General features: G+C 34.4%; 1 protein-coding gene across 4 annotated transcripts in view; it reads right to left on the bottom strand.

The window, feature by feature from the left end:
* Positions 1–27,756, bottom strand: part of mtor (mechanistic target of rapamycin kinase) — a 344,442-nt gene that overhangs the window by 251,292 nt on the left and 65,394 nt on the right. For all 4 annotated transcript variants that reach the window (XM_067394176.1, XM_067394175.1, XM_067394174.1 and 1 more), the window contains 7 exons: positions 27,434–27,526; positions 24,380–24,514; positions 22,440–22,569; positions 19,939–20,189; positions 18,453–18,539; positions 16,515–16,682; positions 1,027–1,139 (listed from right to left, as the gene is read on the bottom strand). In XM_067394176.1, coding sequence (XP_067250277.1) covers positions 1,027–1,139; positions 16,515–16,682; positions 18,453–18,539; positions 19,939–20,189; positions 22,440–22,569; positions 24,380–24,514; positions 27,434–27,526 — 977 coding nt within the window. The remainder of the gene's footprint in view (positions 1–1,026; positions 1,140–16,514; positions 16,683–18,452; positions 18,540–19,938; positions 20,190–22,439; positions 22,570–24,379; positions 24,515–27,433; positions 27,527–27,756) is intronic.

Below are 27,756 nucleotides of genomic sequence, written 5' to 3'. Positions count from 1 at the left end.
CTTGTTTGTCCTGAACAGGTAAACTGAGCTCTGTTCTTCAGAAAAATCCTCAAGGTCCTGCAGATTCTTCAGTTTACAAGCATTTTTTGCACATTTGAACCCATTACCGCAGTGACTGAATGATTTTGAGATCCGTCTTTTCACACTGAGGACAATTGATGGACTCGAACACAACTATTAAAAAAGGTTTAAACATTCACTGATGCTGCAGAAGGAAACATGATGCATTAAGAGATAGGGGGTGAAAACATTTGGAATTTGAAGATCAAGGTAAATTGTTTTTAATCTTTCTTCCAGGAAACATGCAAGTATCTTCTGTTGCTTCTGAAGGGCAGTACTAAATGAAAAACAATGATATTTAAACGAAATAAGAAAAATTTGGACATCTTCATCCTGTTCAAAAGTTTTCACCCCCCGGCTCTTAATGAATCGTGTTTCCTTCTGGAGCATCAATGAATTCTGGAGCATCAATGAATGAACCTTTTTTAATAGTTGTATTTGAGTCCCTCAAATATGCAAAAGATGCTGGAAAACTGAAGAATTTTTGGGACCTGGAGAATTTTTCTGTAGAACAGAGCTCAGTTTAACTGTTCAGGACAAACAAGGGACTCATGAACAACCATCACAAAACATAAAAACAGTCGTAGATCATCCAGGTAACCACACACAGTACTAGGTCATTTTAATAAATTCAATTTTTTTGTCTTGTTGTAAATATGTAAATATATTTTATGTAAAATATCTTACTCAGGACAGTAGTAAATAAAAAATAGCATGCATTTTGTATGATCTCTCTTATTTTGTTAAAATTGTTCACATTTTCAAAGATTCTGCAAGTGGTTCACATACTTTTTCTTGCAACTGTATAACGTGCTAAGTAAAGAACTCTTGTCCACATTTCATACCAAGTATTTCAGCAACACACAGCTAATGTTTACTTTCACTACTCCATTGGTTTAACGCATGTTTTAAAAGAAAAGTAATTTCTTATGAAGCTTTAAATGAGCAGAAGATTTTCATACTGACTTGCGGGCCTGCAGGGGGACATCAGGGGCATCGAACAGTTTAACTACAGGAGGCAGCAGTAGGTGGAGGTAGTCATCCAGGTTAGCTCCAAACAGCTGGATGGCCATGAGCAGCTAGGAGACATGAGGAAGAAGACTGCCTGACAACTGTGTAACTGGTGCATCAAGAAAAACAGTACATCTCTGGAAAAGAACTGTTAAATACATCAATGCCGTATATAGCAGTTGGCACACAGTAAACCATGATACAGTTGGTACTCAACCAGAATGCTCTGGCGTCAATAGAATGACTTGCTTCAAGAGCCTGCCTAAATGACATTGATTAATTTTCATTCGTTAAATTTATTATTATTATTATTATTATTATTATTATTATTACATATATATTTTAACCTAAACATTAAATTTCTAACCCTTATAGCCTCTTGTTTAGTGCTCTAACATTATCGAGTTCCCGCTTGTGGTCTCAATCCCGTCGTTTTGTTTTTTACTCTGTTTTATATGAACACAGGCCAAAACGACATTTAAATTACTGTGACTTTTTCGTCTGACTCTGTTAGGTGTTTTATATTGTTTTATATTGAGAAACTGTTTGGGATTAGGAGTCACTTTACAGCTATATGCTGTTCAAATTAAAAATATAGGTCTACCAACATATGTTATGATGACAAAATTATATCCCAATATGTGATTTTCATGAAGACAATATTCCCATGCCCTTTGCCTCAGTGGAGGTTTGACATCTGCTAAGAAAGTAAACAAAATGGAAGGAAAATATTTTTACGTTAAGCGTTTATAACGGTTTTTTATAAGTGGAAAACGCTGAAAGCGCGTTGCTTTCATATTCGGCCTGACGTGCTTGTCTGCATATCTTTATTGGTCATTTAATATCAGTGTCTTAATGCATTAAGCGTTTTCTTCATAACTGTGTTTTATTTTCTAGAAAAATTCTTTGAAAGGAAAGTTCAGCGCATGGCGCAAGGTTCGCGCGCTGAACTGTGCACGAGATGGAGCGGGACACGGAAAATGAAGTAAGGCCTGGCTATAGTCTACCCGCGGCTTAAGACAACTTTTATTTTCTTTCACACACAACACAGAGAAGCATCTTTCTAATAAACTGACCAAACTGCCTGTCAAGTGATAGACGAAACTGACAATGATTTTATCTTTTTTAAACAAATGAAAGGCAATGTGGATAAACATTCACAGCCACGATGTACAGAACACTCTCAAGGATATAGAAGAAAATGAATAAAAACATTTTGGATCAATAAACTTTAATTATATATATATATATATATATAATAATAACTGCAGAAAGGCCACACTGCAGATAGATATACATTTCATATGTCGGCAAATCAAATTACATCGGCTAAATTGTCTGTGCGAGCAAGCTTTAACTCTACAGCGCAACATTGATGCACCAAAAAACAAAAAAATTAGTTTAATTTAAAAAAAATTATATATTTTATTATCAAACATTAATTTACAGAATTGAATTAGAACAGAATATACCGTTCTAATAAATGAAAATAGCCTATTTAAAAAAATGAAATATGATCAAGTCAAACTGCAAAATGCCTGAAGTGCAGGGGAACATATATTCAAAACACAAGCCAGAAATAGTTAAATAAGGTAACCCAGAGTGATCAATAAATAAATTAAAATTAAAGAAATTATTAAAATAACAAAAGTACAGGTGCTGGTCATATAATTAGAATATCATCAAAAAATTGTTTTTTTTTTCACTAATTCCATTCAAAAAGTGAAACTTGTATATTATATTCATTCATTACACACAGACTGATATATTTCAAATGTTTATTTCTTTTAATTTTGATGATTATAACTGACAAGTAAGGAAAATCCCAAATTCAGTATCTCAGAAAAATAGAATATTGTGAAAAGGTTCAATATTGAAGACACCTGGTGCCACACTCTAATCAGCTAATTAACTCAAAACACCTGCAAAGGCCTTTAAATGGTCTCTCAGTCTAGTTCTGTAGGCTACATAATCATGGGGAAGACTGCTGACTTGACAGTTGTCCAAAAGACGACCATTGACACCTTGCACAAGGAGGGCAAGACACAAAAGGTCATTGCAAAAGAGGCTGGCTGTTCACAGAGCTCTGTGTCCAAGCACATTAATAGAGAGGCGAAGGGAAGGAAAAGATGTGGTAGAAAAAAAGTGTACAAGCAATAGGGATAACCGCACCCTGGAGAGGATTGTGAAACAAAACCCATTCAAAAATGTGGGGGAGATTTACAAAGGGTGGACTGCAGCTGGAGTCAGTGCTTCAAGAACCACTATGCACAGACGTATGCAAGACATGGGTTTCAGCTGTCACATTCCTTGTGTCAAGCCACTCTTGAACAACAGACAGCATCAGAAGAGACCAAAGACAAAAAGGACTGGACTGCTGCTGAGTGGTCCAAAGTTATGTTCACTGATGAAAGTAAATTTTGCATTTCCTTTGGAAATCAGGGTCCCAGAGTCTGGAGGAAGAGAGGAGAGGCACACAATCCACGTTGCTTGAGGTCCAGTGTAAAGTTTCCACAGTCAGTGATGGTTTGGGTTGCCATGTCATCTGCTGGTGTTGGTCCACTGTGTTTTCTGAGGTCCAAGGTCAACGTAGCCTTATACCAGGAAGTTTTAGAGCACTTCATGCTTCCTGCTGCTGACCAACTTTATGGAGATGCAGATTTCATTTTCCAACAGGACTTGGCACCTGCACACAGTGCCAAAGCTACCTGTACCTGGGTTAACACTCTGAGGTCTGAAAACGCGCCGGCGCGTTTTGCAGGTTTTTTTTCACATTGCAGCAAAACAGACTTAAAATACTCCGTCATTTTTTTGTCATAGAGACATAAGTAATATATCAATTGAAACTATAGAATATCTTCTTTTATTTGTATACACTCAGAGTAAAAACACAATGTTGTGCTTTTTGTAAAATAAAGAAAACTAACATGATGCGTGATTTCTCCTCTCCCTCTGAACGAAGTCCAATCTGATAGTTCTCAGAAAATGAACTGTAACTTAGTGAATACTAATCACAGAAAAATTAAACTTATGTCTAAAAAAACGTTAAGATGTCAGGTTTTAAATTATGTAAGTCAAATCGAAAACAAACCTTCTGTGTTTATGTAATCTGTATGAAAAGAGAGCCATGTCAGAAGTCCGTGATTCAGCTCATTATCCGCTAATGCGGCCAAGCCCACAGAGGGAGCGCTATTCAGACGCTATTCAGACGCAAGGCAATACATGCATTCATCATCTCAATCGTGTATTTATTGTCTTGAAAAGTGTTTCTCTGGATTTAAAAGTCATGGTTAGCGAGCCCTAGAAGACATGCAGTTAGTTCCTGTTTTCTTTTCTTCTATAGATGAATTTTAGATGAGTTTTTGTTTCTTTAGCGCCCTCCGGCTGCAGTATGAATTGGAAACTCCATTCATGGAATAGCCTCTTCTTTTAGATGAATTTGTGGACTAAAAATGCACAGAGAGCGCCCTCCGACTTCAAGGATGAATTGAAAACACCAGCGCTCATAGTAATGACAATGAATATTAAATAAATATAACTAATATTCTATATATAATATAAATATAAGAAAATTGACAAGCATATGAGAATCCAATATTTCTCCAAATGTGCATGCTTTTAAACTAAAAGCCTATATTCAGACTCTTTGCATCACAGAAATACATTATATTTTAAAGTATAATATAAAACCATTACTTTATATTGTAATAATATTTTTCTGTATGTTTCATATAGCATGATGAGCTTGAGACATCACAGAAGGTTTTTTTCACAGCCTACCTGACTGAAATGCCTCATTAATATGCAAGTCATTTCAGCTCATTACTATCCAATTCTTTTGTCTTCTCAGGTGAGAATGGCCCATTATTCAGTGGTGATTCACGCCTCCATGCATACTGTTTCTTGGCAAAAAATGTCTTACAAAAACTAAATCAATATACTGTTTTATATGAAGGAGTAGGCAGCATAATTTTTACATAATTCTGAAGCAAAAACTCTAGTCTACAACCTCCAATACCCTAAAGTCTTGTGAACACAGATTTACTATACTTTTTTGGCCTTATTTCAGTGACTTAAGTTTTTTGTTTTTTCAGTAACCACGCATAAACATTATTCCTTCAAAAACACAAACATGTACATACATGTTCCTCATATATTATTGTAGCCTAGTTTGTGCTGAATACAGTGTAATGACACTTTTGTCATTTATAGGTTTATGAACAACTGAAAAAAGCACAAATGTCAGGGCATGTCAAAACTTCTCCAGGCCCCAAATCAGCCTCAGACTCCAGAGGGTTAAGGACCATGGTATCCCTGTTCTTAATTGGCCAGCAAACTCGCCTGACCTTAACCCCATAGAAAATCTATGGGGTATTGTGAAGAGGAAGATGAGATATGCCAGACCCAACAATGCAGAAGAGCTGAAGGCCACTATCAGAGCAACCTGAGCTCTCATAACACCTGAGCAGTGCCACAGACTGCTCAGGCCACATGCCACGCCGCATTGCTGCAGTAATTCAGGCAAAAGGAGCCCCAACTAAGTATTGAGTGCTGTACATGCTCATACTTTTCATGTTCATACTTTTCAGTTGGCCAAGATTTCTAAAAATCCTTTCTTTGTATTGGTCTTAAGTAATATTCTAATTTTCTGAGATACTGAATTTGGGATTTTCCTTAGTTGTCAGTTATAATCATCAAAATTAAAAGAAATAAACATTTGAAATATATCAGTCTGTGTGTAATGAATGAATATAATATACAAGTTTCACTTTTTGAATGGAATTTGTGAAATAAATCAACTTTTTGATGATATTCTAATTATATGACCAGCACCTGTATAGCTAGAATTGTCAACTTGTCTTTTTAACTGCAGAGACAATAAATGCTAAACTGGAGTGGCAGTCTTTTTAGCTAAACATTAACAGAATCCAAAAATCAAATTACAAGCGGCTGAAATAGTTTGAAATCACTTGAAACTACCCTACCTGACTGAGAGACAAAAATCCAGTCTTTCACGCGATTTGAGTTTTTTCAAATAGCGCGCTATAGTCAGCTCGTTGGCCAGCAGAAGCGCGCCGCAGTGTTTGTCGTTGTTGAGTTCTAGGACATGAGCTGTTGGCACAACTTGCATCATACGTTTTTTTTTTGATCATCTTTTACCATTTCAAAGTGCATCCAATTGTACACTCTATCCCAGGCATTGTTGAAGATTTAATCCCTGCCGTAAAGATGCTCATCTGCCGGTCACGGATCATGGAAGTGAAACTTAAATCGGTCACAGGTTGGATTTATTCATGCACATTAAAAATATTTATTAAAAGCTTCTTTCTTTTCACATTTTTATTTATACTATTAACATAATAGGCTGTATATTAACCTATTGGGAAAGAACCGGTATGTCTATGTAAAATCAGATATTGAGCGCCCCCATATCTCGTCTCATAATACCTCTGCGACGATTCGACTGTGAGATTGGTAGTCGAATCAGGCTCCTCCTATCGAAGATTCGAATCGTCGACTATTCAGGGTCACCCCTATTATACACAGGAAATTTGTGTATTCTGTTTTAATTTAAATTTTGGTATTCACCATAGCATTTAAAAATACAACAACCGTTCGTTTTTTGTTTTTCTTGACGTGGTTAAAAAACGAAAAAGGAATGGACGCAAAAGTACATGGACCCCAGTGTTATATATTTTGTTCACTTGAGTACTTACAATATCCCAAATGTTTCCAATTATTTGTAAATCATGAGAAAACTGAAATTTTAACCAAGGCTCCGGGACGTGTGAGTCGCCGCCTGTCAAATGCGTCATACCTGCGTTAAACCCTCGGTCTGCCTCGGTTTCCGGTTTTATTTCATGGAAACACCAAAGACGCTTTAATATATTACATGCTTTAATAGACAAGGGAACAACTGTTTTGATATATTTATAGACAGAAAACTAATTGTTGTTATATAGCTCAACACGTTTAGACTTATGGTTTAAATCTAATTTTCTTGATTTTTTTTTTTTTTTTTTGCGAGTACCATGCTTTACCATGCCTTAGAGAAAAACACAATTTTGTAAAGTAGCTAACATAGCATAATCAGATGCAGCTTTATTATTAGTGACAGTAATACAGAATTTTCTCCATCATACAATACGTTTTAAAATGAATTGCATGCCATTTATCAACACAAGCCATCCAGTATTTAATATGATATTCTAAAATCGATCTAGCTTACTGCAGTGTGTCTCAAACAAGTGTCTCACAGCAGCTGCCGAGCGAACACATCAAGCTACGCCTTTGTTTTGAATAGGCCTCTAACGACCTTTAGCAGACAGAAATACTGCACCTTTAAGAGTGATAGCATAGTTTTCCCTAATAGGCTACATGAATGAGTAGGCTTTGCATGCAAGTTTTAACAGCAGTGAAAATAGGCTAGTGGACAATGCTACAACACAGCGGTTTCTTAAGTGTTTGGTTTTGTGAATCACTCATGACTCATGTCAGTCATCTGAATCACTCAGATGACGGACAATGATAACCAACGAATAAATGATAAAGCAATGGAAGAAAAACAACAAATTTAAAAACAGATCCGTACATCAAACAAACCAGTGTTGGCTGAAAATGTCTTGGGACAGTAGTATATTTATTTATTACAGGTGTTTATTCCCTGTGTGATTTTATATAAAATAAGGAATACAGAATCTTATTCTTGTGACATTTCACATTTATATTGCCAAATAAGTTGCTGTGTACAATTAAAACAGTGCAAAATGAAAATAGTACAAGCAAACAAGTTAAGAAAAGATATGCTGGATCTCTTTCAGCAAGTTTCATTGTCTCCCTCGCTGACGCACAATTCACACATTTAGTATTATCCTGCACCCCCACCGTAAAGCTACCGAATTCTCCCAAACCCCATATGAGCATCTGAGGCTGGCCAAAAACAAGAGAAGTGGCAAAAGAATAATTCAGACTTGAATTGCTTTTCTATAAGCCTAATATTTTAAAGTGTATAGATAATGAAGGAATTAGCCTAAATAATTTACATCTAGTATTTTTGTCATAAAAGTTTATTAGTTAAATTGTTAAATATTTCATTATTCAATGATTGAAGAATTCAAACAGAATCAGATGCATTGCTTGAACATGATTTACTCTGTTTTACTATGCCAGTTTTTCCGAAGGAAAACTCATGTTTTTGTTACCCATAGGTTGCAGACACTTTACACACTCGCCATGAACCCAATATTAGCCTAAATTTTACAGGGATCCTGGAATCCTTCCAATCGTGTTATAAAAAAAAAAAAAAAAAAAAAAAAAACTTTCTGAATAACGAACCCTATAAAGTTTTTTTTTTTTTTTTTTAAACACTGTTTGTTATACAAATATAAATTAGCCTGTTGGATAATATTTGTTGCTTGTGTAAAATGGAAATTCAGGTTAATTTTATACCCTATACATGTAAGCCAAAAAAATATGGTGTAACAAATAAATGTGTTTCAGAACTGCAAAATACACATCTCAGTAGCCCATGTTTGTTCGGGATTACAAATACCAACGCTCCATCACTAGACTATGAATTGACTTTCCGCGAAATGCCCAGAACAGAAGTTCTCTTTTCTAGCAGTAACCAGCGCGTCCGCACGCACGAAAGAGGAGCGCTCTTCATTCCATGAAATTTCCGGCACTGACTGTGAGATATGATGGTCTTGTGGTGTATTTTTATGTTTATTAATGTGCAAGAGGGCCGTGTTCAGATCGAGCTGCATTTTGTGGAAAACAGCAGATTTTTTTGCTAATAACACACAGTGTATGTTTTATGGGGAAACATAACACAACATAAAATAATTGTTATTTGTAATAAAACTTAACTGAAATTTTCGCTGTAATAATTACAATGTCATTTTGATTTCGTTCTGAATTTTGGACCAAAGCGTGTTCATATCATTAACTTCTTTACTGAGGCTGAATAGTCTTAAATTTTACATCCCAGACACAGGGAATACAAACACTGATCTCTCTATTCAAACCTGCAATAATTAATAAGTTTAACTTACCCAGGAGTTTATGTAGGGCCGTGTTGAAAATGTTTAGGCCAATTTACGGAGCCCCGCGCTGACATGGGGGGGAAAAATAAACTTGCATGTTTTATTAATTATTCGAAACATAGGACATTTTATCAGGATATTTCATATTTGTTTTAATTCCACTGTAGTTAAATTAAATTGTGACTACCCTTTAGCCTGTTTTTTGTTTGTTTGTTTCTTCATTTTTTTTTTTTAAATCATAAGAATGAATAGCGTACAATGTTCTGACCTTTTAAGTAGGCTACAAAGAAACATTTGAATAAAAAGTGATGAACAGGTTCTTAATGCATTTACAAAGAAACGGTTTAATAAACAAATACGATCAATAATTTCTTAAATCATGGACATTTTTCTGCATGTTTTGCGCAGAGCTCTGTGTTGTACGGGAATAAATGTTTCAATGTGCATGCCTGACCTGTTGAAATAGTGAATTATTAAATGTAGTTTCAAGCACTGTAGCAGTAGTCAAATAGCTGGAACATTAAGCACTTATATGATAAATAATTAGCCGAGATTAAATATTATTATTATTATTATTATTATTATTATTACTACCAGTAATTTATTTCGTTATTTTATCTTCATTTAAAAATACAAATGTCACAGCAGCCTTACACAATGTTGCAAACCATCCCTTTGCGCCACCTGGTGGTGATTTCACAACAAATGTCACTGAGTTGCATTTAATGCTGCAGCCTCGCAGTGGTAATAGGCATTTTGGTTGACTACCTACTATATATAAATATTATAGAAATGTGTATTAAATAAGTTACTAAAAAGTTTTTTTTTTTTTCTTCACATTTTCGAAGAGTCAACTACATAGCAATGAACACAAAGAATTTAACCATGTAGTAAACCACTAATCTTAAATTTCTTTGTCTTTTATCCACAAATGAGGAATACAAGAAAGCAAACAAGTGATTAAGTTCTACATCATGGACGTCACACAACTTGTTATAAGCTTGCCTCATTTTATCCTTCTCAGGAAATGTATAAAGTGACTGGACATTACAAACCAGTACTTAAAAACAGCCTTAATTTACACATAAAATTATTCTATTTTTTTCATATTGATAAGAAATGTGACTCAAGAATACTTTTCTGATTGCAGTCAATAAAACAAAATTGCAAATAGGTTTAAAAAAAAAAAAAAAAAAAAAGATAAATTTCTGAGTAGGCCATCTTTAGAATAAACTAAATTTTTTAGGTCAAAATCTTGTCCCTCACAAGGTCAAAATCTTGAGCTCATATGAATGACTGAGCTTTTGTTTTCTTATTCGTCCCATAACAACTGGTAGGCAGTTTAACAGCACCTTTGGGATGACCTCAGTGCTCCCAGTGACGCAGACGGTGGTTATGGGCTCTCCAGGCATGCAGAGAGAAGACTCATGTGGATGTTGGAATTACTGAATTACTAGAGTGGGATATGTGGGTTTGGCCTGGAGCTATACACATCTGTCAGGGGCTGAAGACTGGCAGAGAAGATGTCTCATGATTAAGGAGCTCTGGGAAGCTTTGGTATTCCTGAATATATATATATATATATATATATATATATATATATATATATATATATATATATATATATATATATATATATATATATATATATATATATATATATATATATATATATATATATATATATATATATATATATATATATATATATATATATATATATATATATATATATATATATATATATATATATATATATATAAACTGTTAAAATAACGGTTTTCTATTTGAATATATTTTACAAAGTAATTTATTCCTGTGTTGGCAAAGCTGAATTTTCAGCATCATTAGTCCAGACTTCAGTGTCACATGATCTTTCAGAAATAATTCTAATATGCCTAATTGCTGCTCAAGAAACATTTCTTATTATTATCAATGTTGAAAACAGTTGTGTACTTTTTTTTTTTTTTTAGGATTTCTTGATGAATAGAAAGTTCAAAAGAACAGCATTTATTTGAAATACAAAGCTTTTCTAACATTATACACTACTGTTCAAAAGTTTGGGGTCAGTAAGAATTTTTTTTTTTTTTTTTGAAAAGAAATTAAAGAAATTAATACTTTTCAGCAAGGATGCATTAAATCAATCAAAAGTGACAGTTTATAAGACATTTATAATGTTACAAAAGATATTTCAAATAAACACTGTTCTTTTGAACTTTCTATTCAAAGAATCCTGAAAAAAAAAATTGCACACATATTTTGTACAATTGTACATAATAAATGTTTCTTGAGCAGCAAATCAGCGTACTAGAATGATTTCTGAAGGATGTGACACTGAAGACTGGAATAATGATGCTGAAAATTCAGCTTTGCCAACACAAGAATAAATTAAATTTTTTAATATTTTCAAATAGAAAGGTTATTTTAAATTGTAATAATGTTTCACAATATTACTGTTTTTACTGTATTTTTAATTAAATAAATGCAGCCTTGGTGAGCAGATGAAGCTTCTTTTAAAAACATTAAAAATCTTACCGATCCCAAACACCCACTGACATACACTAAAAAGTTATTCAGTGACAACAATCTTGTCAGGGATATTTACAACAAACATGTATTTATGCCATATTAAAGATTAATTACTTTTACCACAAATGCTAATTACTTGTAATTTTAAGTTTTTGAACTTTGCCACTATCCTATGTTTTGCCCATTTGTCAGCAAGAATTTGATACTCATGTAAAATGCAATAAAATTTAGTATGCTCACCTATTTTATATATTTTAATACGCACAGGTCAGAATAAGTATGTTGTTTCAATTTTTACGCAAATGTTACACTGAATGACAATGGAACATTATTTCACCCACATTTTGACATGTTATTTTTCAAAAACTTATTTGAAACCTTAAAAATAGACATTTTACTTGCATTTAATGTGCTTTTTATGTATATAAAATCACTTTTCTATTGATGCGGACATCTAAATGTCTTTGACCCATATATTTTTATACTTCTTGATTCTGTAATTTTATTATATTATTTTTTCACAAAAAATAAACCATTAAAAACATTAATTAAAAAAATGTTGTAACTAACAGTTTACTCAGCATTCTGGTAAGTCTATGCGGTAATCATATTTTCTAAAAGTAAATAAATAATTGCACAAACAGTACACAGTGAATGAATATGACATAGTGGCAAATTGGATATAGCACAACATAGTTTGAAATCAAGGTTTTAAAGTTTGACACTTGTGCATGTCCAGTAACAGCAGAACTCACCTGTCCACATTAAATTCACATGAATGGACTGTCACACACAGATTACACACACTTTTGTACAATATGCACACTTCAAAGAATCTAACAGCTGGATTAGTTGAAGTTTGCATTAGTTGAAGTTTGAAGTTTACATAATGCCGATGGTATATGAGAAAGATATTATTAATAACAAAGGCAAACACTATAACATTTTTTTAATATACTATTTAGTCTATGAATATTCACCAGTCTGTGAAAGCAAAAAGGACGCATCCTAAACTTTTCTGCAATACAGGTTATCAGATGACCTAAATACAGAAGGGAACAGTACATTCAGAGAAGGTTTGTTGGTCGTCAGAGGAGCGCATAACAAGGTTTAGATGAGATCATCTGACACCCGAAGGCGAACTCAGCACATATTGAAATAATGTAAAACAGGTGCCACAGACAGCAGACATAAGGTGCTTTCACACATTAAATTAACATAAATTACCATAAAATTACTGGATTGACTTTTCCGGTAAATGCACAAATATGTTGTTTAAACAAGCAGTGGCATTTCGTCTTTTTACTGTTAAAATACCATTTTACACATCAGAACTAAAATACCGGTAAACTGTTATGTCAATCAACAGAAATGATCTTTAAATGCTGCACTGTTTTCTTTATCTGCCTGGGTGGGGAGAATCACTTTAGCTTTACTCTTTGTCTAATCTGACAACACTGTTTGACTTCTAAATGATAGGCGTAGGGGGCTGATCTCACAGAACACATTTTTGCTTTTAAAAATGAGACGCTGCACAATAATACCCAAAACAAACTGCTGACGAATGGAAAAGGCAGGGTCTCAAGACATAACAGTCATTGGTAACACTTTACAATAAGGTTCATTAGTTAAACATTAGTTAATGTATTAAATAACATGAACTAGCTATGAACATTTGTTACTGTATGTACTAATCTTTGTTAATGTTAGTTAATAAAAATACAGTTGTTTATTGTTTGCTCATGTTACTTCACAGTGCATTAACTAATGTTAACAAGATTTTAATAATGTATTAGTAAATACTGAAATTAACATTAACAAAGATTAATAAATGCTGTATAAGTGCAGTTCATTATTAGTTCATGCTAACTAATGTAGGTTAACTAATGAACCTTATTGTAAAGTGTTACCCAGTCATTTGTGATACGCAGATAAAGCAAGCTTGCACATTTACATATAAAAACTATTTAAATTATTACTATAAATGGTAATCTCATTAGCTCCAGCAGAACTATTACTGACCCAAAGCAGATTTCTTACAAGACTTCTTTAGGCACATCTTACTACACAGACACATTACTGGGAAAGTGCTTATAGTTTTAGCTCTTAAACACATAAGAAATTAATCAATAAACAGTAAAGTAGCAAATAAGAATTCCTTTTGCTGCCAAACTGACATCACCATGACAACTGACAGTTCTAAGATCTTAAGGCTTTAACATTTACTTCAATTTTAATATATCAACTTTAATAGTGCCAATGACATGTATGTTAACAGTCTATCACAGAGCTGGACAAGTTTATCTATGCTGGTTTACTGCAGTAAACTTGACAATTCCAAACTAACCAGGTCCAGTTAGAACTAGGAGTGGGAATCTTTCGGTACATCAGAACCTTCAGTTGATCTTACGATAGTGATCATTTAACCAGGCCACCATTTTTAATGTCGATCAAACAAAATGGCATCACGAGTCAGCTCGCTCACTGATGTACCAGATGATTTTTAAATAAAATGCAGTTAAACTTCAACTTCAAATTTTACCATGGATTAATAATAGGCTAATAATAATAATAATCATCATCATCATCATCGTAAATGCCAAATTATTTTTCTACCGGTGGGTACATACATTCCATACAATTAATTATACTTATTAGAGTAGGCTACTGTGATTTTCTGTGCGATGGTGCGCTTGATGACTTCATTACACAGAAGTTATGTGTGTCTCGTGAAGAGAGACACATGGACAGCAAATACATTAGCAACTAAACAAAAACACATATTTCCATGTTGTTCCATGTTCCAAAATGTAATTTATTGTTTGTATTATGACACGCCAGGACCTGATGTGAGATCAACCAATCAGACAGGTTCCTGAATCTCAAACAACTCAATCGACTTTTTGATTGGTTATAATGGAGAATATTTCGTGTTTTACCGTGAGTGCTCAGCCATTTCCAGAAATGGACAGGCACTCATGGGATCGGTGCTATTAATGATTATTAATAATTATTATTATGCATTATTATGCATAATTCTTAATATGCATTATTATGCATATTAAAAATTATTAACATAATTCTTAATAAATCGTTGTCTTTTTCAGCCCGTGGCCAAATAATAGCCAAGAACCATGCAGTTAAGTTACATTCAACTTAATTATACACAATAAAACAATATAAAGAAAGAATTGTTAACAGAACTGGGAATTTGTTCTGTGTCGGTAGACCAGATTTCTAAAATGAAGGATGCAGCACAAATCCGTGAGAACAGTTTGCAAAACTGTGGGATCAGATTGCGAATTTGTGGGTATGGACTGAAAAATCGTAGGTATGGTTTACAAATCTGAGCACACAGATTGGAAATTAATGGGTATGGTTTATTAATCCATGGGAACAATTTGTTACACTGAGGGAATCTTTAAGAATCTGTGAGCATAGTTTATAAACTGAGGGGACTGATTTCAAAACTTTGGCGACAGATTTGTGGGTTTTTTTCTCCTACAGGTGACTACCCGGGCTCTGTAGGTTTTTATGTTGAAACACTAAATACAATGATAGAAGATGAGTAAATTGTGAAATTATGGGAAATCTATCCAAGTGTCAAAGTGTCAAACAGTCAACAGGTCATAAAATGTGACATTATCACAGGACAAAATGTGCAACGGATGCTTTATGCAGATGGGTAAATTAAGTATACAATGTTGTGTGTTTTTCTTTAAGTTAACCTTGGTTGCATGTAATATTTATATTTATTGGACAAATTCTGTTAAATTTTATGAAACTTTTTGATTTTATGAAAACTCAATCAAAACATTAATTAGCAACAGCATCGAAATAGTACAAGAAGAGAAGAAACAGTAAAACACAAACTGTCATAACACTGGGCTGCTCAAGACAATTAAGACATTTTTTTTCACAGAGATATAACTTGTGTAATGCTGCCTTCACATGCTATCAGAATGATCCTAAATATGAGTTTCATAGTCGGAAATTGGACATGAACGCCATCTCAAGTTTTATTTACTACTGGGAATCTCAGAGATAATTTTGACACCTAGGTTTTATAAACTTTATGTCATAAACTTTAAACATGGTGTAGGGGAGAACAATTGCTGCTCTGATGGGTATTCTTTACTAATTTTTCCAAAACAGCTACATCACCTTGTTTTGTCGTTAAAGAAGTACATATTTACATACATGAATTACCATTACAGCATATTGTACTGTATGGTTTTTTTTGTTTGTTTTTTTTACCGAAAATAACATGTATTTGACTGAAATTCCAGAATTTCAGTCGAACACGAATGGAGCGCTACATTCAAAATTTAATATCTTCAATACATTTCGTATTTTATGTCATAGAATAAAACATGATAGTATCTTGAGCTTGTGCTAACCACAGACCTTATTTTAGCCATTTAACCAAAAACCCATTCAAAAAACCCATTTACTTCGGGACAATGGAAACAAAAGTGCTAAAATCTCGTTTCTGTGTTTTGGCTTACTCTATACCCTACACACAAAAATGTCAAAATGGCAAGTATCCTCGTGAACAGTTGGTTACTGACTGACTGTTTCAACTCTGAAACTGTGATGCAAAGTGTGCATCACTTTGCTATTTGACAAAATTGCTCCCATGAAAGTTAAAAATGAAAACTGTACATAAATATGCATTAATGATAGAAAACTTATAAAATGTAATATATATGTAAAAATCATGTAGGCTTATATGCAGTTGTAACAATACTATGTGTATCAATCTAGAATCTTTTGAGAAAGAACTTCAATGCATTGGTGAATCTATTATTTCCCCAACCTAGTTTAAAGCATTGCTACTTTAACAATCATATCAGTGTATGCATTTACCTTAATGGTGACACTACGTCCAGTGCTGTTGTCATGCATGAAGACTCGCAGCATATGTGGGATGAGCTGTGGCAGGTAGAGTTTGAATTCTCCACCTAGAGCCACCACAATCTGCTCAATCAACAAAATAATGGTGTTCTGCATTGGGTTGTTTGGAGTCCAGTATTCCTATAGAAGAGAAAACACCATATCCCAGTGTTCCCTACATGAGTTTGTTTTGCAGCGGGTGGCAACATCTTCCCCAAGTTTTTTAATAATAAAATACTATTTATACAAACAAATACAACTCTAAAACTGTATTACTCAGTACAGACAGTATACACAGCACTAATTCTTGGTTAAAAAAGCAAGTGATTTATCTGAGTTATCGGAGTCAATTTAGCCAGTCCGTGATTCAAACTGATGACTCTGCTTTGATTCTGCCTCCAATCAGTTAAACTGGTTCATTAGAAAAATAATCAATTGACACATTGAGCTATATGTTAATTTTAACACTCATTTAACAAAGACAACAATAGAAATTTGTGTTGATTGTCAATATATTACAGCATACAGTCAAACCAAAAATTATTCAGACACTAGATATAATTTTTTATATTTGTTTTACACTGTTTTACTAGTGGGTGCAGGACACTAGAGTTCATTTATGTAAGTGAGGATAGCAAAATAAAGTAAACTGTGACATATTATACCCAAAAATTCTTCATACAGTGGACTACCAGTAAAATTGATAAAAAAATTTGGTACCAAAAATGATTCAGACACTTTGACCTGACCATGTTTTGCTTAAGTGTTATCTGACATAATTAAGATTCATTTTTTCTGACACAGTTTAACTCTGAGATCTTGTCATATTTTATTACCATTTTTTTTTAAACTATAGTGAATAAACTATAATAATGAATGAAATGTTCAAGGTGTCTGAATAAATTTTGGTTTGACTGTATATTAATATTTATTATGTTATTTTGCATTACACACAATTAACAAATTCACAAACTAATTAAAATAAATAAATTACCAAATGCAAAATTATTTTTGCACTGTGGCACTGCAAGTTCAACAGCGATGCTGAATAGCAGTGAAAAAAATGTGGAATTGGGAGTTATAATGATGTGAATGGAAAGAGTGAATCAAGTACTTCATAAGGCATCCAATATTCTCTACTTGTTGAGTACTAAGACAGGCACAAAAGGAAAAAGTGTCAAAGACTTTAGGGGCCTACTGACACTTTATGTGTTTTTACTGATCAGATAGCCATCCGCTAAAATGGTTTAATTTACACTTTTCCACATAAATGTGTCTTCACAAAAAGAATACAAATCTGATCTTCAATTCACATGACATATGCAAATTCAAGAGTTTTTAGTTCTAATACAACTGACACGTGTGTGTTGAGTGAGTGATCAGCAAATCAAGCACATGCAACAGAACTGCTCTCTCTCTCTCTCTGTCCTTACCAGCATGTAACATTAGTGATAGGTGCATCGCTTTATTTCTTTGCTACTGGCATATAGCAAAGACCGAACAACAAACTTTTCAGTGATGTCTGTGAGAAAGGTATGTGTCGACACACTCGCATCTATGCCGCTGTGCGCTCAATCCACTTAGCATCCTTCACTTATCAGCATGTACACAGCAGCTATACAGGTGTAAATATTGAATTTATTCTTAATATTCTATTAATTAGATACATTTACTTTATAGACATTTTTAATCTTTATCTCTCTGTTTGTTCTGTTGTCTGTGTTTCTTTGTCTGGACACAACACTGTACTGTACACATGCTGTGTGGTATCAGTTTTTGGTATTGGAGCATTTACAAGAGCATAGTATCAGGCCTGATACCGATGGTGTCAGTGCATCCCTAGTATTAAGTGCATATTTTTGAGGCCTAATAGTTTGTTTCAGCGGTAAGATGTGTGAATGAATCTCTTACCCGGATTAGCGTGAAGATATCATCCATGTATGGCCGGATGTGTATCTTGACGAAGCACACAACCATCCCCATCTGCTGAAAAAGGAACTGAAGAAAAAAAAAAAAAATCAGAGATTAAAATTAGAGAAAGATGCACAGAGAAAAAGATAACAGGATAGGTACAACCAAAACTTAATTGCTAAAAAAAATTCCAAAATCAGAAGTAGGCTACTGTACATGTTGATTTGATGTCAAGTTCAAGTTAAAGAACTATTCCAAGTGTGGAATTTTTTTCCTAAAAAAATTCTAATTAAATCAAATGATCAAATAATAAACACTTAAATTCTCAAAATCACAGCTCAAATTATAAATAAAATGTTAAATGCAATTTAATTTCCTAATTTACTTAAGCATCAACTATATGTTTTATAAAATAAAATGAAATACATTGTGTATGATATTTCATTATCGATCTATAACCCTGTCATAATTAAATAATAAAAATATATATGATAAATCAAATGCTTAAATCGACATCCCAAATTGCAAATCAAATGCTAAAACTGACAATGCAAATGATGAATCAAATTAAAATAAGATGTTCCCCTGAAATGTCAGTCAAGGGCTATGGGGCAAGCTTGGCAACATGACCAGTGCAATGAATTTTCAAAGTTATTTATTTGTCCTGTCCCAAGTTAGGAAGACCAACTTAATGAATCCTGTCAAAGCTGCAGAAATCTCAAAGTTGTTCTCTATAAATATAAAGTTACTAGTATCTTAATCTTGTTACTTATACCATTTAGCATATGCTCGCCATCTATATGTCACGACAGACAGCACTTACTGTATGGACCTTAATGCCATTGGGGCAGGACACAAAATCCACAGTTTGAGCATTTTTGCTGTACCGATTTTTTAAAGACCCTAGAACTTCATGTATTGCATTAAACTAATGACCCTGTATGCTTTTGGGATGGGCAACCAAGATAATTTCAGGGGTAGCCTAAGCTCATGAATCACGATTCATCAGATGGCAAATGCACCATGTGCCACATGGAACATTTATCAGCTCAGCTCAAAACACACCGCAGAAAGAGCTTAGAGCGAATGCATTTACTCAGTGACCAACTCAATCACGCGACTACTAAAGAGTGCTGTGAGATCCAGTGAGAAGTGCTCAAGTTCGGTGCAGAGTTCTCCCATACAATCCACAAATCCAATGCCTCGTAATTTAAACTAGTTTAAAGCCAGATGAAACAGAGCTGACATTCTCAACAAGTTTTTGAAGTGTCAAAGTGGTAGTTGCAAAGGCAGTCTATGGAAGGAAATCTGACAGCATTCTGTCATCAAAAATATCTTAATTTGAATAAAATATCTTCAATTCTATTTTATTTTTTAATAGAAAACATTACCTCATAAACAAAAGAAAGCTCAAAAGTGTCCAGAAAGCTCAACAGAAACTCAATGCACTGAAAAAGTTCAGCAATTTTCATTTACAGAATTGTACCTCTCTGATGCTGGCATCACACACTCTGATGACGTTGAGAAAGGTGGGCATAACCTGAGGCAGGAACTGCACACATTTCAGGCCAAGCGATTTGAAAATGAAGGTGACGGCCTGCACCACCATGGTGTGGTGATTGGACAGTGATGGGTCACGTAGGATACGCATCAAAGTCACTATGGCAACTGCTGGGTAAAACTCATCTAGTGGCAGGTTGCCCATGTTGACCAACATCTCACTGGTACTGTAGTCAGCTGTTGAGAATAACAACATCCAAAATGTTAGATGTGAAAGTCAGGGTGGTCGCTGCAGGGGGTATGGGTTAGTGACAAAGGCCATTATATTTTGCATGAAGAATATGGTGCCCTAGAATTGAAAATTGAATTTACCTTGGCATAGTTGAATAACAAGAGTTCAGTACATGGAAATGACATACAGTGAGTCTCAAACACCATTGTTTCCTCCTCCTTATGTAAATCTCATTTGTTTAAAAGACCTCCGAAGAACAGGCGAATCTCAACATAACACCAACTGTTACGTAACAGTCGGGATCATTAATATGTATGCCCCCAATATTTGCATATGCCAGCCCATGTTCAAGGCATTAGAAAAGGGCATGCAGTATTAACGTCTGGATCTGTGCACAGCTGAATCATCAGACTAGGTAAGCAAGCAAGGACAATAGCAAAAAATGGCAGATGGAGCAATAATAACTGACATGATCCATGATATCATGATATTTTTAGTGATATTTGTAAATTGTCTTTCTAAATGTTTCGTTAGCATGTAGCTAATGTACTGTTAAATGTGGTTAAAGTTACTATTGTTTATTACTATATTCACGGAGCCGTCGCTATTTTCATTTTTAAACACTTGCAGTCTGTATAATGCACAAACACATCTTCATTTTTTATAAATCTCTCCAACAGTGTGTAATGTTAGCTTTAGCCACGGAGCACAGCTTCAAACTCATTCAGAATCAAATGTAAACATCCAAATAAATACTATACTCACATGAACCGATGCATGCATGCAGCATGCATGACGAACATTTTGTAAAGATCCATTTGAGGGTTATATTAGCTGTGTGAACTTTGTTTATGCACTGTTTTATAGTCGCGAGCTCGGGGGTCGCGAGGATTTAAAGGGGCCGCAGCCTGAATCGGCGCATATTTAATGATGCTCCAAAATAGGCAGTTAAAAAAATTAATTTAAAAAAATCTATGGGGTATTTTGAGCTGAAACTTCACAGACACATTCAGAGGACACCTTAGACTTATATTATATCTTGTGAAAAAACATTCTAGGGCACCTTTAAGCATTTCATGTGTATAATAAAATAAAAAATATTTTGTGACAAATATAATATTAGTAATGAAAGTCTTCTACATAAGCTACTGACAAAAATTATTCAAGATCCTGACAGCCGTGTATAAACTTTCTTCCTGCCACCATTCACTGAGCTCACCTTCCTATTGCTCTGTTATTACAATAAGAGGGTCAGCAGGCAGTTCTCTGCCTATGAGAATATTTTTCTTGAAGTGAAACTGGAGAAAAAGTACAGACCCAGACAGAGCTGCCCCAGACGGTGACCTTTACTTTATTCTAATGCATCACTCGAGAGATATCCACACTTCCTGCTGCATGCTTCTTTATGAGGTCCTGCTGTTAAAACTATTTATTCTCTCTGCACAACAGGAGATGAAAGTCTGAGTTGGTGGACTGATACTAGGAGAACAACTAATGAGGCCAAACATTTGCCATGAGGAGCTGTAATACTAACAGCCCACTCAAATCTTCAATCTTTGCTCATGGAACCACAGAACATTTTTAAGCCAATCGGTCTCAAATGTCATGTGACTAGTACAGCTAAATGTATGTGACTCTAGAGCCAAAGTAAAATAGCATCAGAATGATGGAGAGAAACAAGCTGAAGAGAATTACTAAATTATTTTTTGGCACATTATGCCAGAAATGCTGTTATAACTTGTATTGAGGGAACATTCCATTAAGGTTCTGGAATTGAGAAATAGTGAACATGTTGTACACTGTGTTCAGAGGGAGAAGAAACGTCTTTATCTGATAGCTGAGAACTGTTTGTTCTGGTTTTTGAGCACATGCATATGAAATGAGGAAAAGAATGATATGAGTGGAAAACAACTTGTAATTTGATATACTTTAATCAGACCTTTAAAAGACTTTATTGTACTCAGAATTGAAAAAAAAAAAAAATCTACAAAGACAGTCATCAATATAAGGATGAAATGTCCATACAAATCTGTGAGCACGCTACCCAGCAATACTGGCTGTGTTTCTGGAAAGATAAATCTGTGTATGCAGATATGCTCTGTTTGCTCTGGAGAATGTGTGTGTTGGATGGATGGCCTTTTCTATGCATCTGTGATTAATTGTGTTGATGTGAACTTGATGTGAACATTAGCGTGCTTAGAGCCCACTGTGTCTAGACGTGCATGCTCAAACGAGCTATGGGTGCATCTGATCACCTGAATCCTGGCTGGACTTGGACTCTGAGAGGCTAACAGCTGAAGCATCGCGAGACTGGTCAATCATACCGATATTCACCTTGTGTTTGTAGGGATCCAGAGCTCCAAGCAGACCTAACACACGTATAGCCTAGCAAAAGGGAAAGCAGCACAACTTCAACTTAAAAATGGAAATGGCTTAATATTCTAGGGTACAAGTCCCATCAATTTTTTAAAGCAAATTCCATGTTCTCTGGAAAGAAAACTGTTAAATATGTAAGAAAAAAAAATATTATCTAACATAAATATAACAGATGACAAGTAGCTATTTTCAAGCACATCAAATTAAAGGTGCAATATATAAGAATTTTGCAGTAAAATATCCAAAAACCACTAGACCAGTGTTATATATTTTGTTCACTTACAATACTTAAAATATTCCAAAGGTTTACAACTATTTGTAAATCGTAAGAAAATTGCAATTTTAACCAAGGCTCCGGGACGTGTGAGGAGTCGCCTGTCAATTGCGTCATACCCGTGTGACCCTGGGTTTTCGGTTTTATATTGTAGAAACCATGGAAACACCAAAGAAGATTTAATATTTACATGTTTTAATAGACAAAACAACAACTGTTTTGATATATTTATAGACAGAAAACTAATTATTGTTATATAGCTCAACATGTTTAGTCTTATTGTTCAAATCTAATTTTCTTGATTTTTTGCGAGTACCATGCTTTACCATGCCCCAGAGAAAAACACTATTTTGTCAAGTAGCTAACATAGCAGATGCAGCTTTATTTTTAGTAACAGCAATACAGAATTTTCTCCTTCATACAATGTTTTTAAAATTAATTGCATGCCATTTATCAACATTGGCCATCCAGCATTTAATATGATATTCTAAAATCTAAAAATTTCTAGCTTACTGCAGTGTGCAACAAGTGTCTCACAGCAGCCACCGAGTGAACGCACAGAGTAATGTTATAACATAATTTTTAACACACTCAAATGTATGTAATATGTTAAACAGAGCTGTGATACCTCATACGCTTGACCCTAAAAACGTAAGCAGAAGCGGCAACTGTGGCAAATTAAAAGTTCCGCTGCTCGTGAGGTGTGTGTTGCGCAATCGCTCCAGCGGCCTCGTTCAGCTCCAACACCACTCGGTCCTGCTCTGCTTCATACTACAGTAACATTAATAATCGCATCCATGAACATGATTTCTTCCCGAGTCCTATCCCAATTGTTTTCCACTGGCTATTAGGTGAAGACCACATGTCCCAAGATTCCGTGCTCAAACTTGGCGTCATCAAGCTTTTTGAAGAGGCCTCTAGCGACCTCTAGCGGACAGAAAAAATTACATATTGCACCTTTAATGTATACTCTTGTATTACACAATTATCAATTATCACACAACAGTGTCATAATTTAAGATCTTTTCTAATCCAATTTATAGTAACAAATTAATGATTTACCAAAATTAATTTTTAGCTGTGCCCCATATTTTGCGTACATCCCTGTTAAAGCATAAATACCCTCATTAAAAAAGTAAAGAGTCTAATTCAATTTTCTTAATTTTTATACAAACTATGTTGACTGCATTCATCAAGCTAAAAAAAATATTAATGGAAAAACATCAGTTTATCAAAAACTACAAATCAACATTTTGTCCCAAACTATCTAGCCCTAATGAGTAATTGTTTAATTTATGCTAAATGTGTAACCCTGTTATCCATTCTTATTTGTTTTAGTTTTAATTTATTAAACAAATTTTCTTCCTTTTTATTTTAGTTTTCTTTCTTCTTTTTTTAGCAATGATCACTGAATAGATCATTGCTAGAAAAAAAAGAAAAGAAAAAAAAATTAAAATAACTAAACCTTGACCTGAGGTGGAATTTCCTATGTTGTACCCAAATTCATTTAACATTGCATTCAATGACAGGAATAGAAATCACTACCTCTCTCCTAATCCCCTGGTTCTGTTCTGTCTTCAGGAAGTTGAGTAGCACCTCTAGTAGAGATGGGTACTTCCTGTATGGCTCCACCACATACCCAGTACTGGCTACTTGTTGACCCAAAGTCCAAAGTGCCACCTGGTGGGACAGAAGACAATAGTGTGTTATTGTTCATTTTATTTATGATTACCAAATATCCATGATAGGTGTTTGGCTATATAGAATAAAGCAACATCATCATTGTTACGTCCAGTGGACGTATTTGTAATATGTGTGTGACTTGGGGAGAGTGATAGTATTTGTTGAGCATGTTATGTGTTGTCTCTCTCTCTCTCTCTCTCTCTCTCTCTCTCTCTCTCTCTCTCTCTCTCTCTCTCTCTCTCTCTCTCTCTCTCTCTCTCTCTCTCTCTCTCTCTCTCTCTCTCTCTCTCTCTCTCTCTCTCTCTCTCTCTCTCTCCCCTCTCTCTCCTTTGCAGGCTGCTCAGGATGAACATCAGGATGATATTTTCATAGGTTTTGTATTTGGTCTTTAAAATTTCTAAATGCTGCATCATTAGATTAGCTTCACTATCCTTTTCCAGTGTTTTCTGACAGTGAATTAGAAATGTATGAGAAAGTTATACTGTTGAATATAAATCAGTGGAAAACATTATATTTTTACTAGATTTTACCATTATTTCTCAATACATTAAATATCTTGAAGCAATTCTGCAACAATTAATTTATTGAAATTAAGGTTTCTCTGAGAAAGAAAAAAGTAAACAATTTTAGAACAAATGCATAAATATCAAGATAATAAATATCATCAAAAAAATGAAAAATATCCAAATATTTTTTAGTTACATTGGTCAGCTCTGTGTAGCAATATTAAAAGTGCACTCAATCCGTGTGTCCAAATATGTCTACTTCCCTACTACACAGTAGGTGAAAAGCAGTACGTATGTCCGGAATGAGTAGTATGTCCAAATTAATAGTATTTATAAAACAGTAGGGGGAAAAGTACCAGAATAGCCTAATACTTCCGTCAAGATTCCTAAGTGCGCATCCAATAGACACTTTAATATCCCATGAGGGAACTGACATTGTAGATCACATGACAAAGCCACATGTTGGATGTACTACATCTTGATTTCATTTAACATTCATACTATATAGAACATTTAAGCTTGCAAAGCTTGGTCTTCGTCAAATGTAGTAGCTACTCAGACAGTATGGGATTTCGGATGCTGCAAAAATTGTTTTGGGTTCACTAATATTGAGGTCATTTTGGACTTATGCTGACACGTAGTGGTGCGGATACAACCATTCAAATCTTCCATCCAAAGCTGCGGATGTAAATTATGCACAAAATTAGAATATCACATTAAACATTTGCAAATAAAGCACCATTTCTATCCCATTTGTTCAAGAGAACAAAATCGTCACTTCCTGGGAAAATGGTGCAAAATATCTGCAATAAAAATTTGAAGTTGCTGCAATCAGTGAAGCCACTGTGGCTTTTTTCACCCCCTACATCATAAATTACTTGTGCCTCAGAGCATATAGTTGAAACGCAATAAATGCTGTCATGTTATCTTGCATTCAGATGCCTAGTGTTGGGAATGTAATCATGTGACACTTTTAGGAGGGAATTACACCAAATCATTTTGATGACAGACTTTTGCTCAGGCATTTCAGAATGATCAAACCAACATTTGAGATGTTGTGCAAGTCTTTAATGCACATTTTTCGAATTCTTGGTGTTCCATGCAGCATTTTTTTATAAAATAGCTCAAAATGCTCATAAAAATAGGTGAAAGAAAACAACTATTGTTAGATCGGTTACTGAGATGAAGTGAGCTGTATTCAGCTGATCATCTGATCTCAATAAGCTTGTCTTCATGAGGTTACCTGCTACTTGCAAATTAAAATTTTTATATTAATCTACTGGCAGGACTGGAGTCTTTATCATGTGGGTATACATGATTTTAAACCTACTGAAACAAAAGCACTATACATTTCTTTCTTTTTTTTCAATATGGATATATTACTGAGTGCACTTTTAAACTGTTTTATTGAGAAAACGATTTTTTAACATTGATCTAAAAAGACAAATAAAGCCCCAGACACAGTCAAAGAAGGTAAAGTATTTAGTTACATGAGCTTCTGTGAACCTTGAGCAACCTAAAACTAACCTAAATCATCCAAACTCTACAACTCTCCTGATTGCTAAAGCAGAATCTCACAGCATCACACCAAGAATGAAAGCCTTGTGTAAAGTTTTGTAAACGTTGAAGACATCTGACTGCACCTCATAACAGGACTATAAAACCTTTCAGACTCAAAGCGTCACTCTATACTGCCTCCAAATATTATTGAAGTATGCAAGTATGTCAGAATGTTTCCATTGTTGTTATGGAGAAGGGAAAGTGCCTTTAATTACCCTCAACGCTTTGCAAAGGGCAAAAACCAAACTGCTTCAGAGGCAAGAAAATAGATGTGCATTAACAGAAAATAGTTTTTTTCTGTTAAGAACAGCATAAGCTTACCCCCAGATTGAGATCAAAAGCAAAGGATATTAAAGCTACACTGTAAACATCTTCCATTCAAACCATGTCTTTACCCAAATACACTTTGATCAACCTATAATATCGTTTTACATTTTAGAGCTGTGAGGACGGATTTAGCTGGAAATTACATTTGTTTTTCATTACAATTGGCTGTCCTCCAAGCACCAGGTAACTATAGGTAGCACTGTTGCTCTTCTGTATGGACCAGGTTTTTAAGAAAACTGAGCAGGTCTTGATATATAAATGTTGGTGGTCATATGTTAATGACCTAAAAGTTGTGACATCTAAACCAGGATGACTCCTGGGTCATTTTTGCAGGTTAGCTTCAATAAATGAACAATAAATCCTTGACATACTGTATAACATTCCAAACATACAAAATCTATTTGCTGAATTTGGTCCAATCTCACTGAGGTTAATGAAACTGCCAAATCTTGGATCACACTACCGAATGAAAAAAGAAAATGCATAACAATGGGCCTTAAGTTTAACATGGGAATTAGCAAACCTGTCGCTTGGCTAATGAAGATGAGTCCTGCAGCATGTCCATAATGATGGGGAACAGCTCATCCATCCATTTCCTCATCTCCAGTCCACTCACCTGGTACATATTTTTTTAAAAAATGGACAAGCTTAACATCATTTCAACTGAACAAAATAAATGAGCTTTCAGGGTTGAAAGACTATATTTTGAGCATAATGTAATTTTGAATGTGAATCATCCAGGTGGCTCTAGTTCATTGTTTAACATCAACCGTAGTGATCACATCTAACATCACCATTTATCTGCTTTGGAAAAAACAGTTTGCTTTTACACTTATCCCGTTTCTC

The sequence above is a fragment of the Chanodichthys erythropterus genome, chromosome 9 (assembly GCF_024489055.1).
Source record: "Chanodichthys erythropterus isolate Z2021 chromosome 9, ASM2448905v1, whole genome shotgun sequence".
Taxonomy (NCBI): domain Eukaryota; kingdom Metazoa; phylum Chordata; class Actinopteri; order Cypriniformes; family Xenocyprididae; genus Chanodichthys; species Chanodichthys erythropterus.
This window is presented reverse-complemented; position numbering and strand designations above follow the sequence as displayed.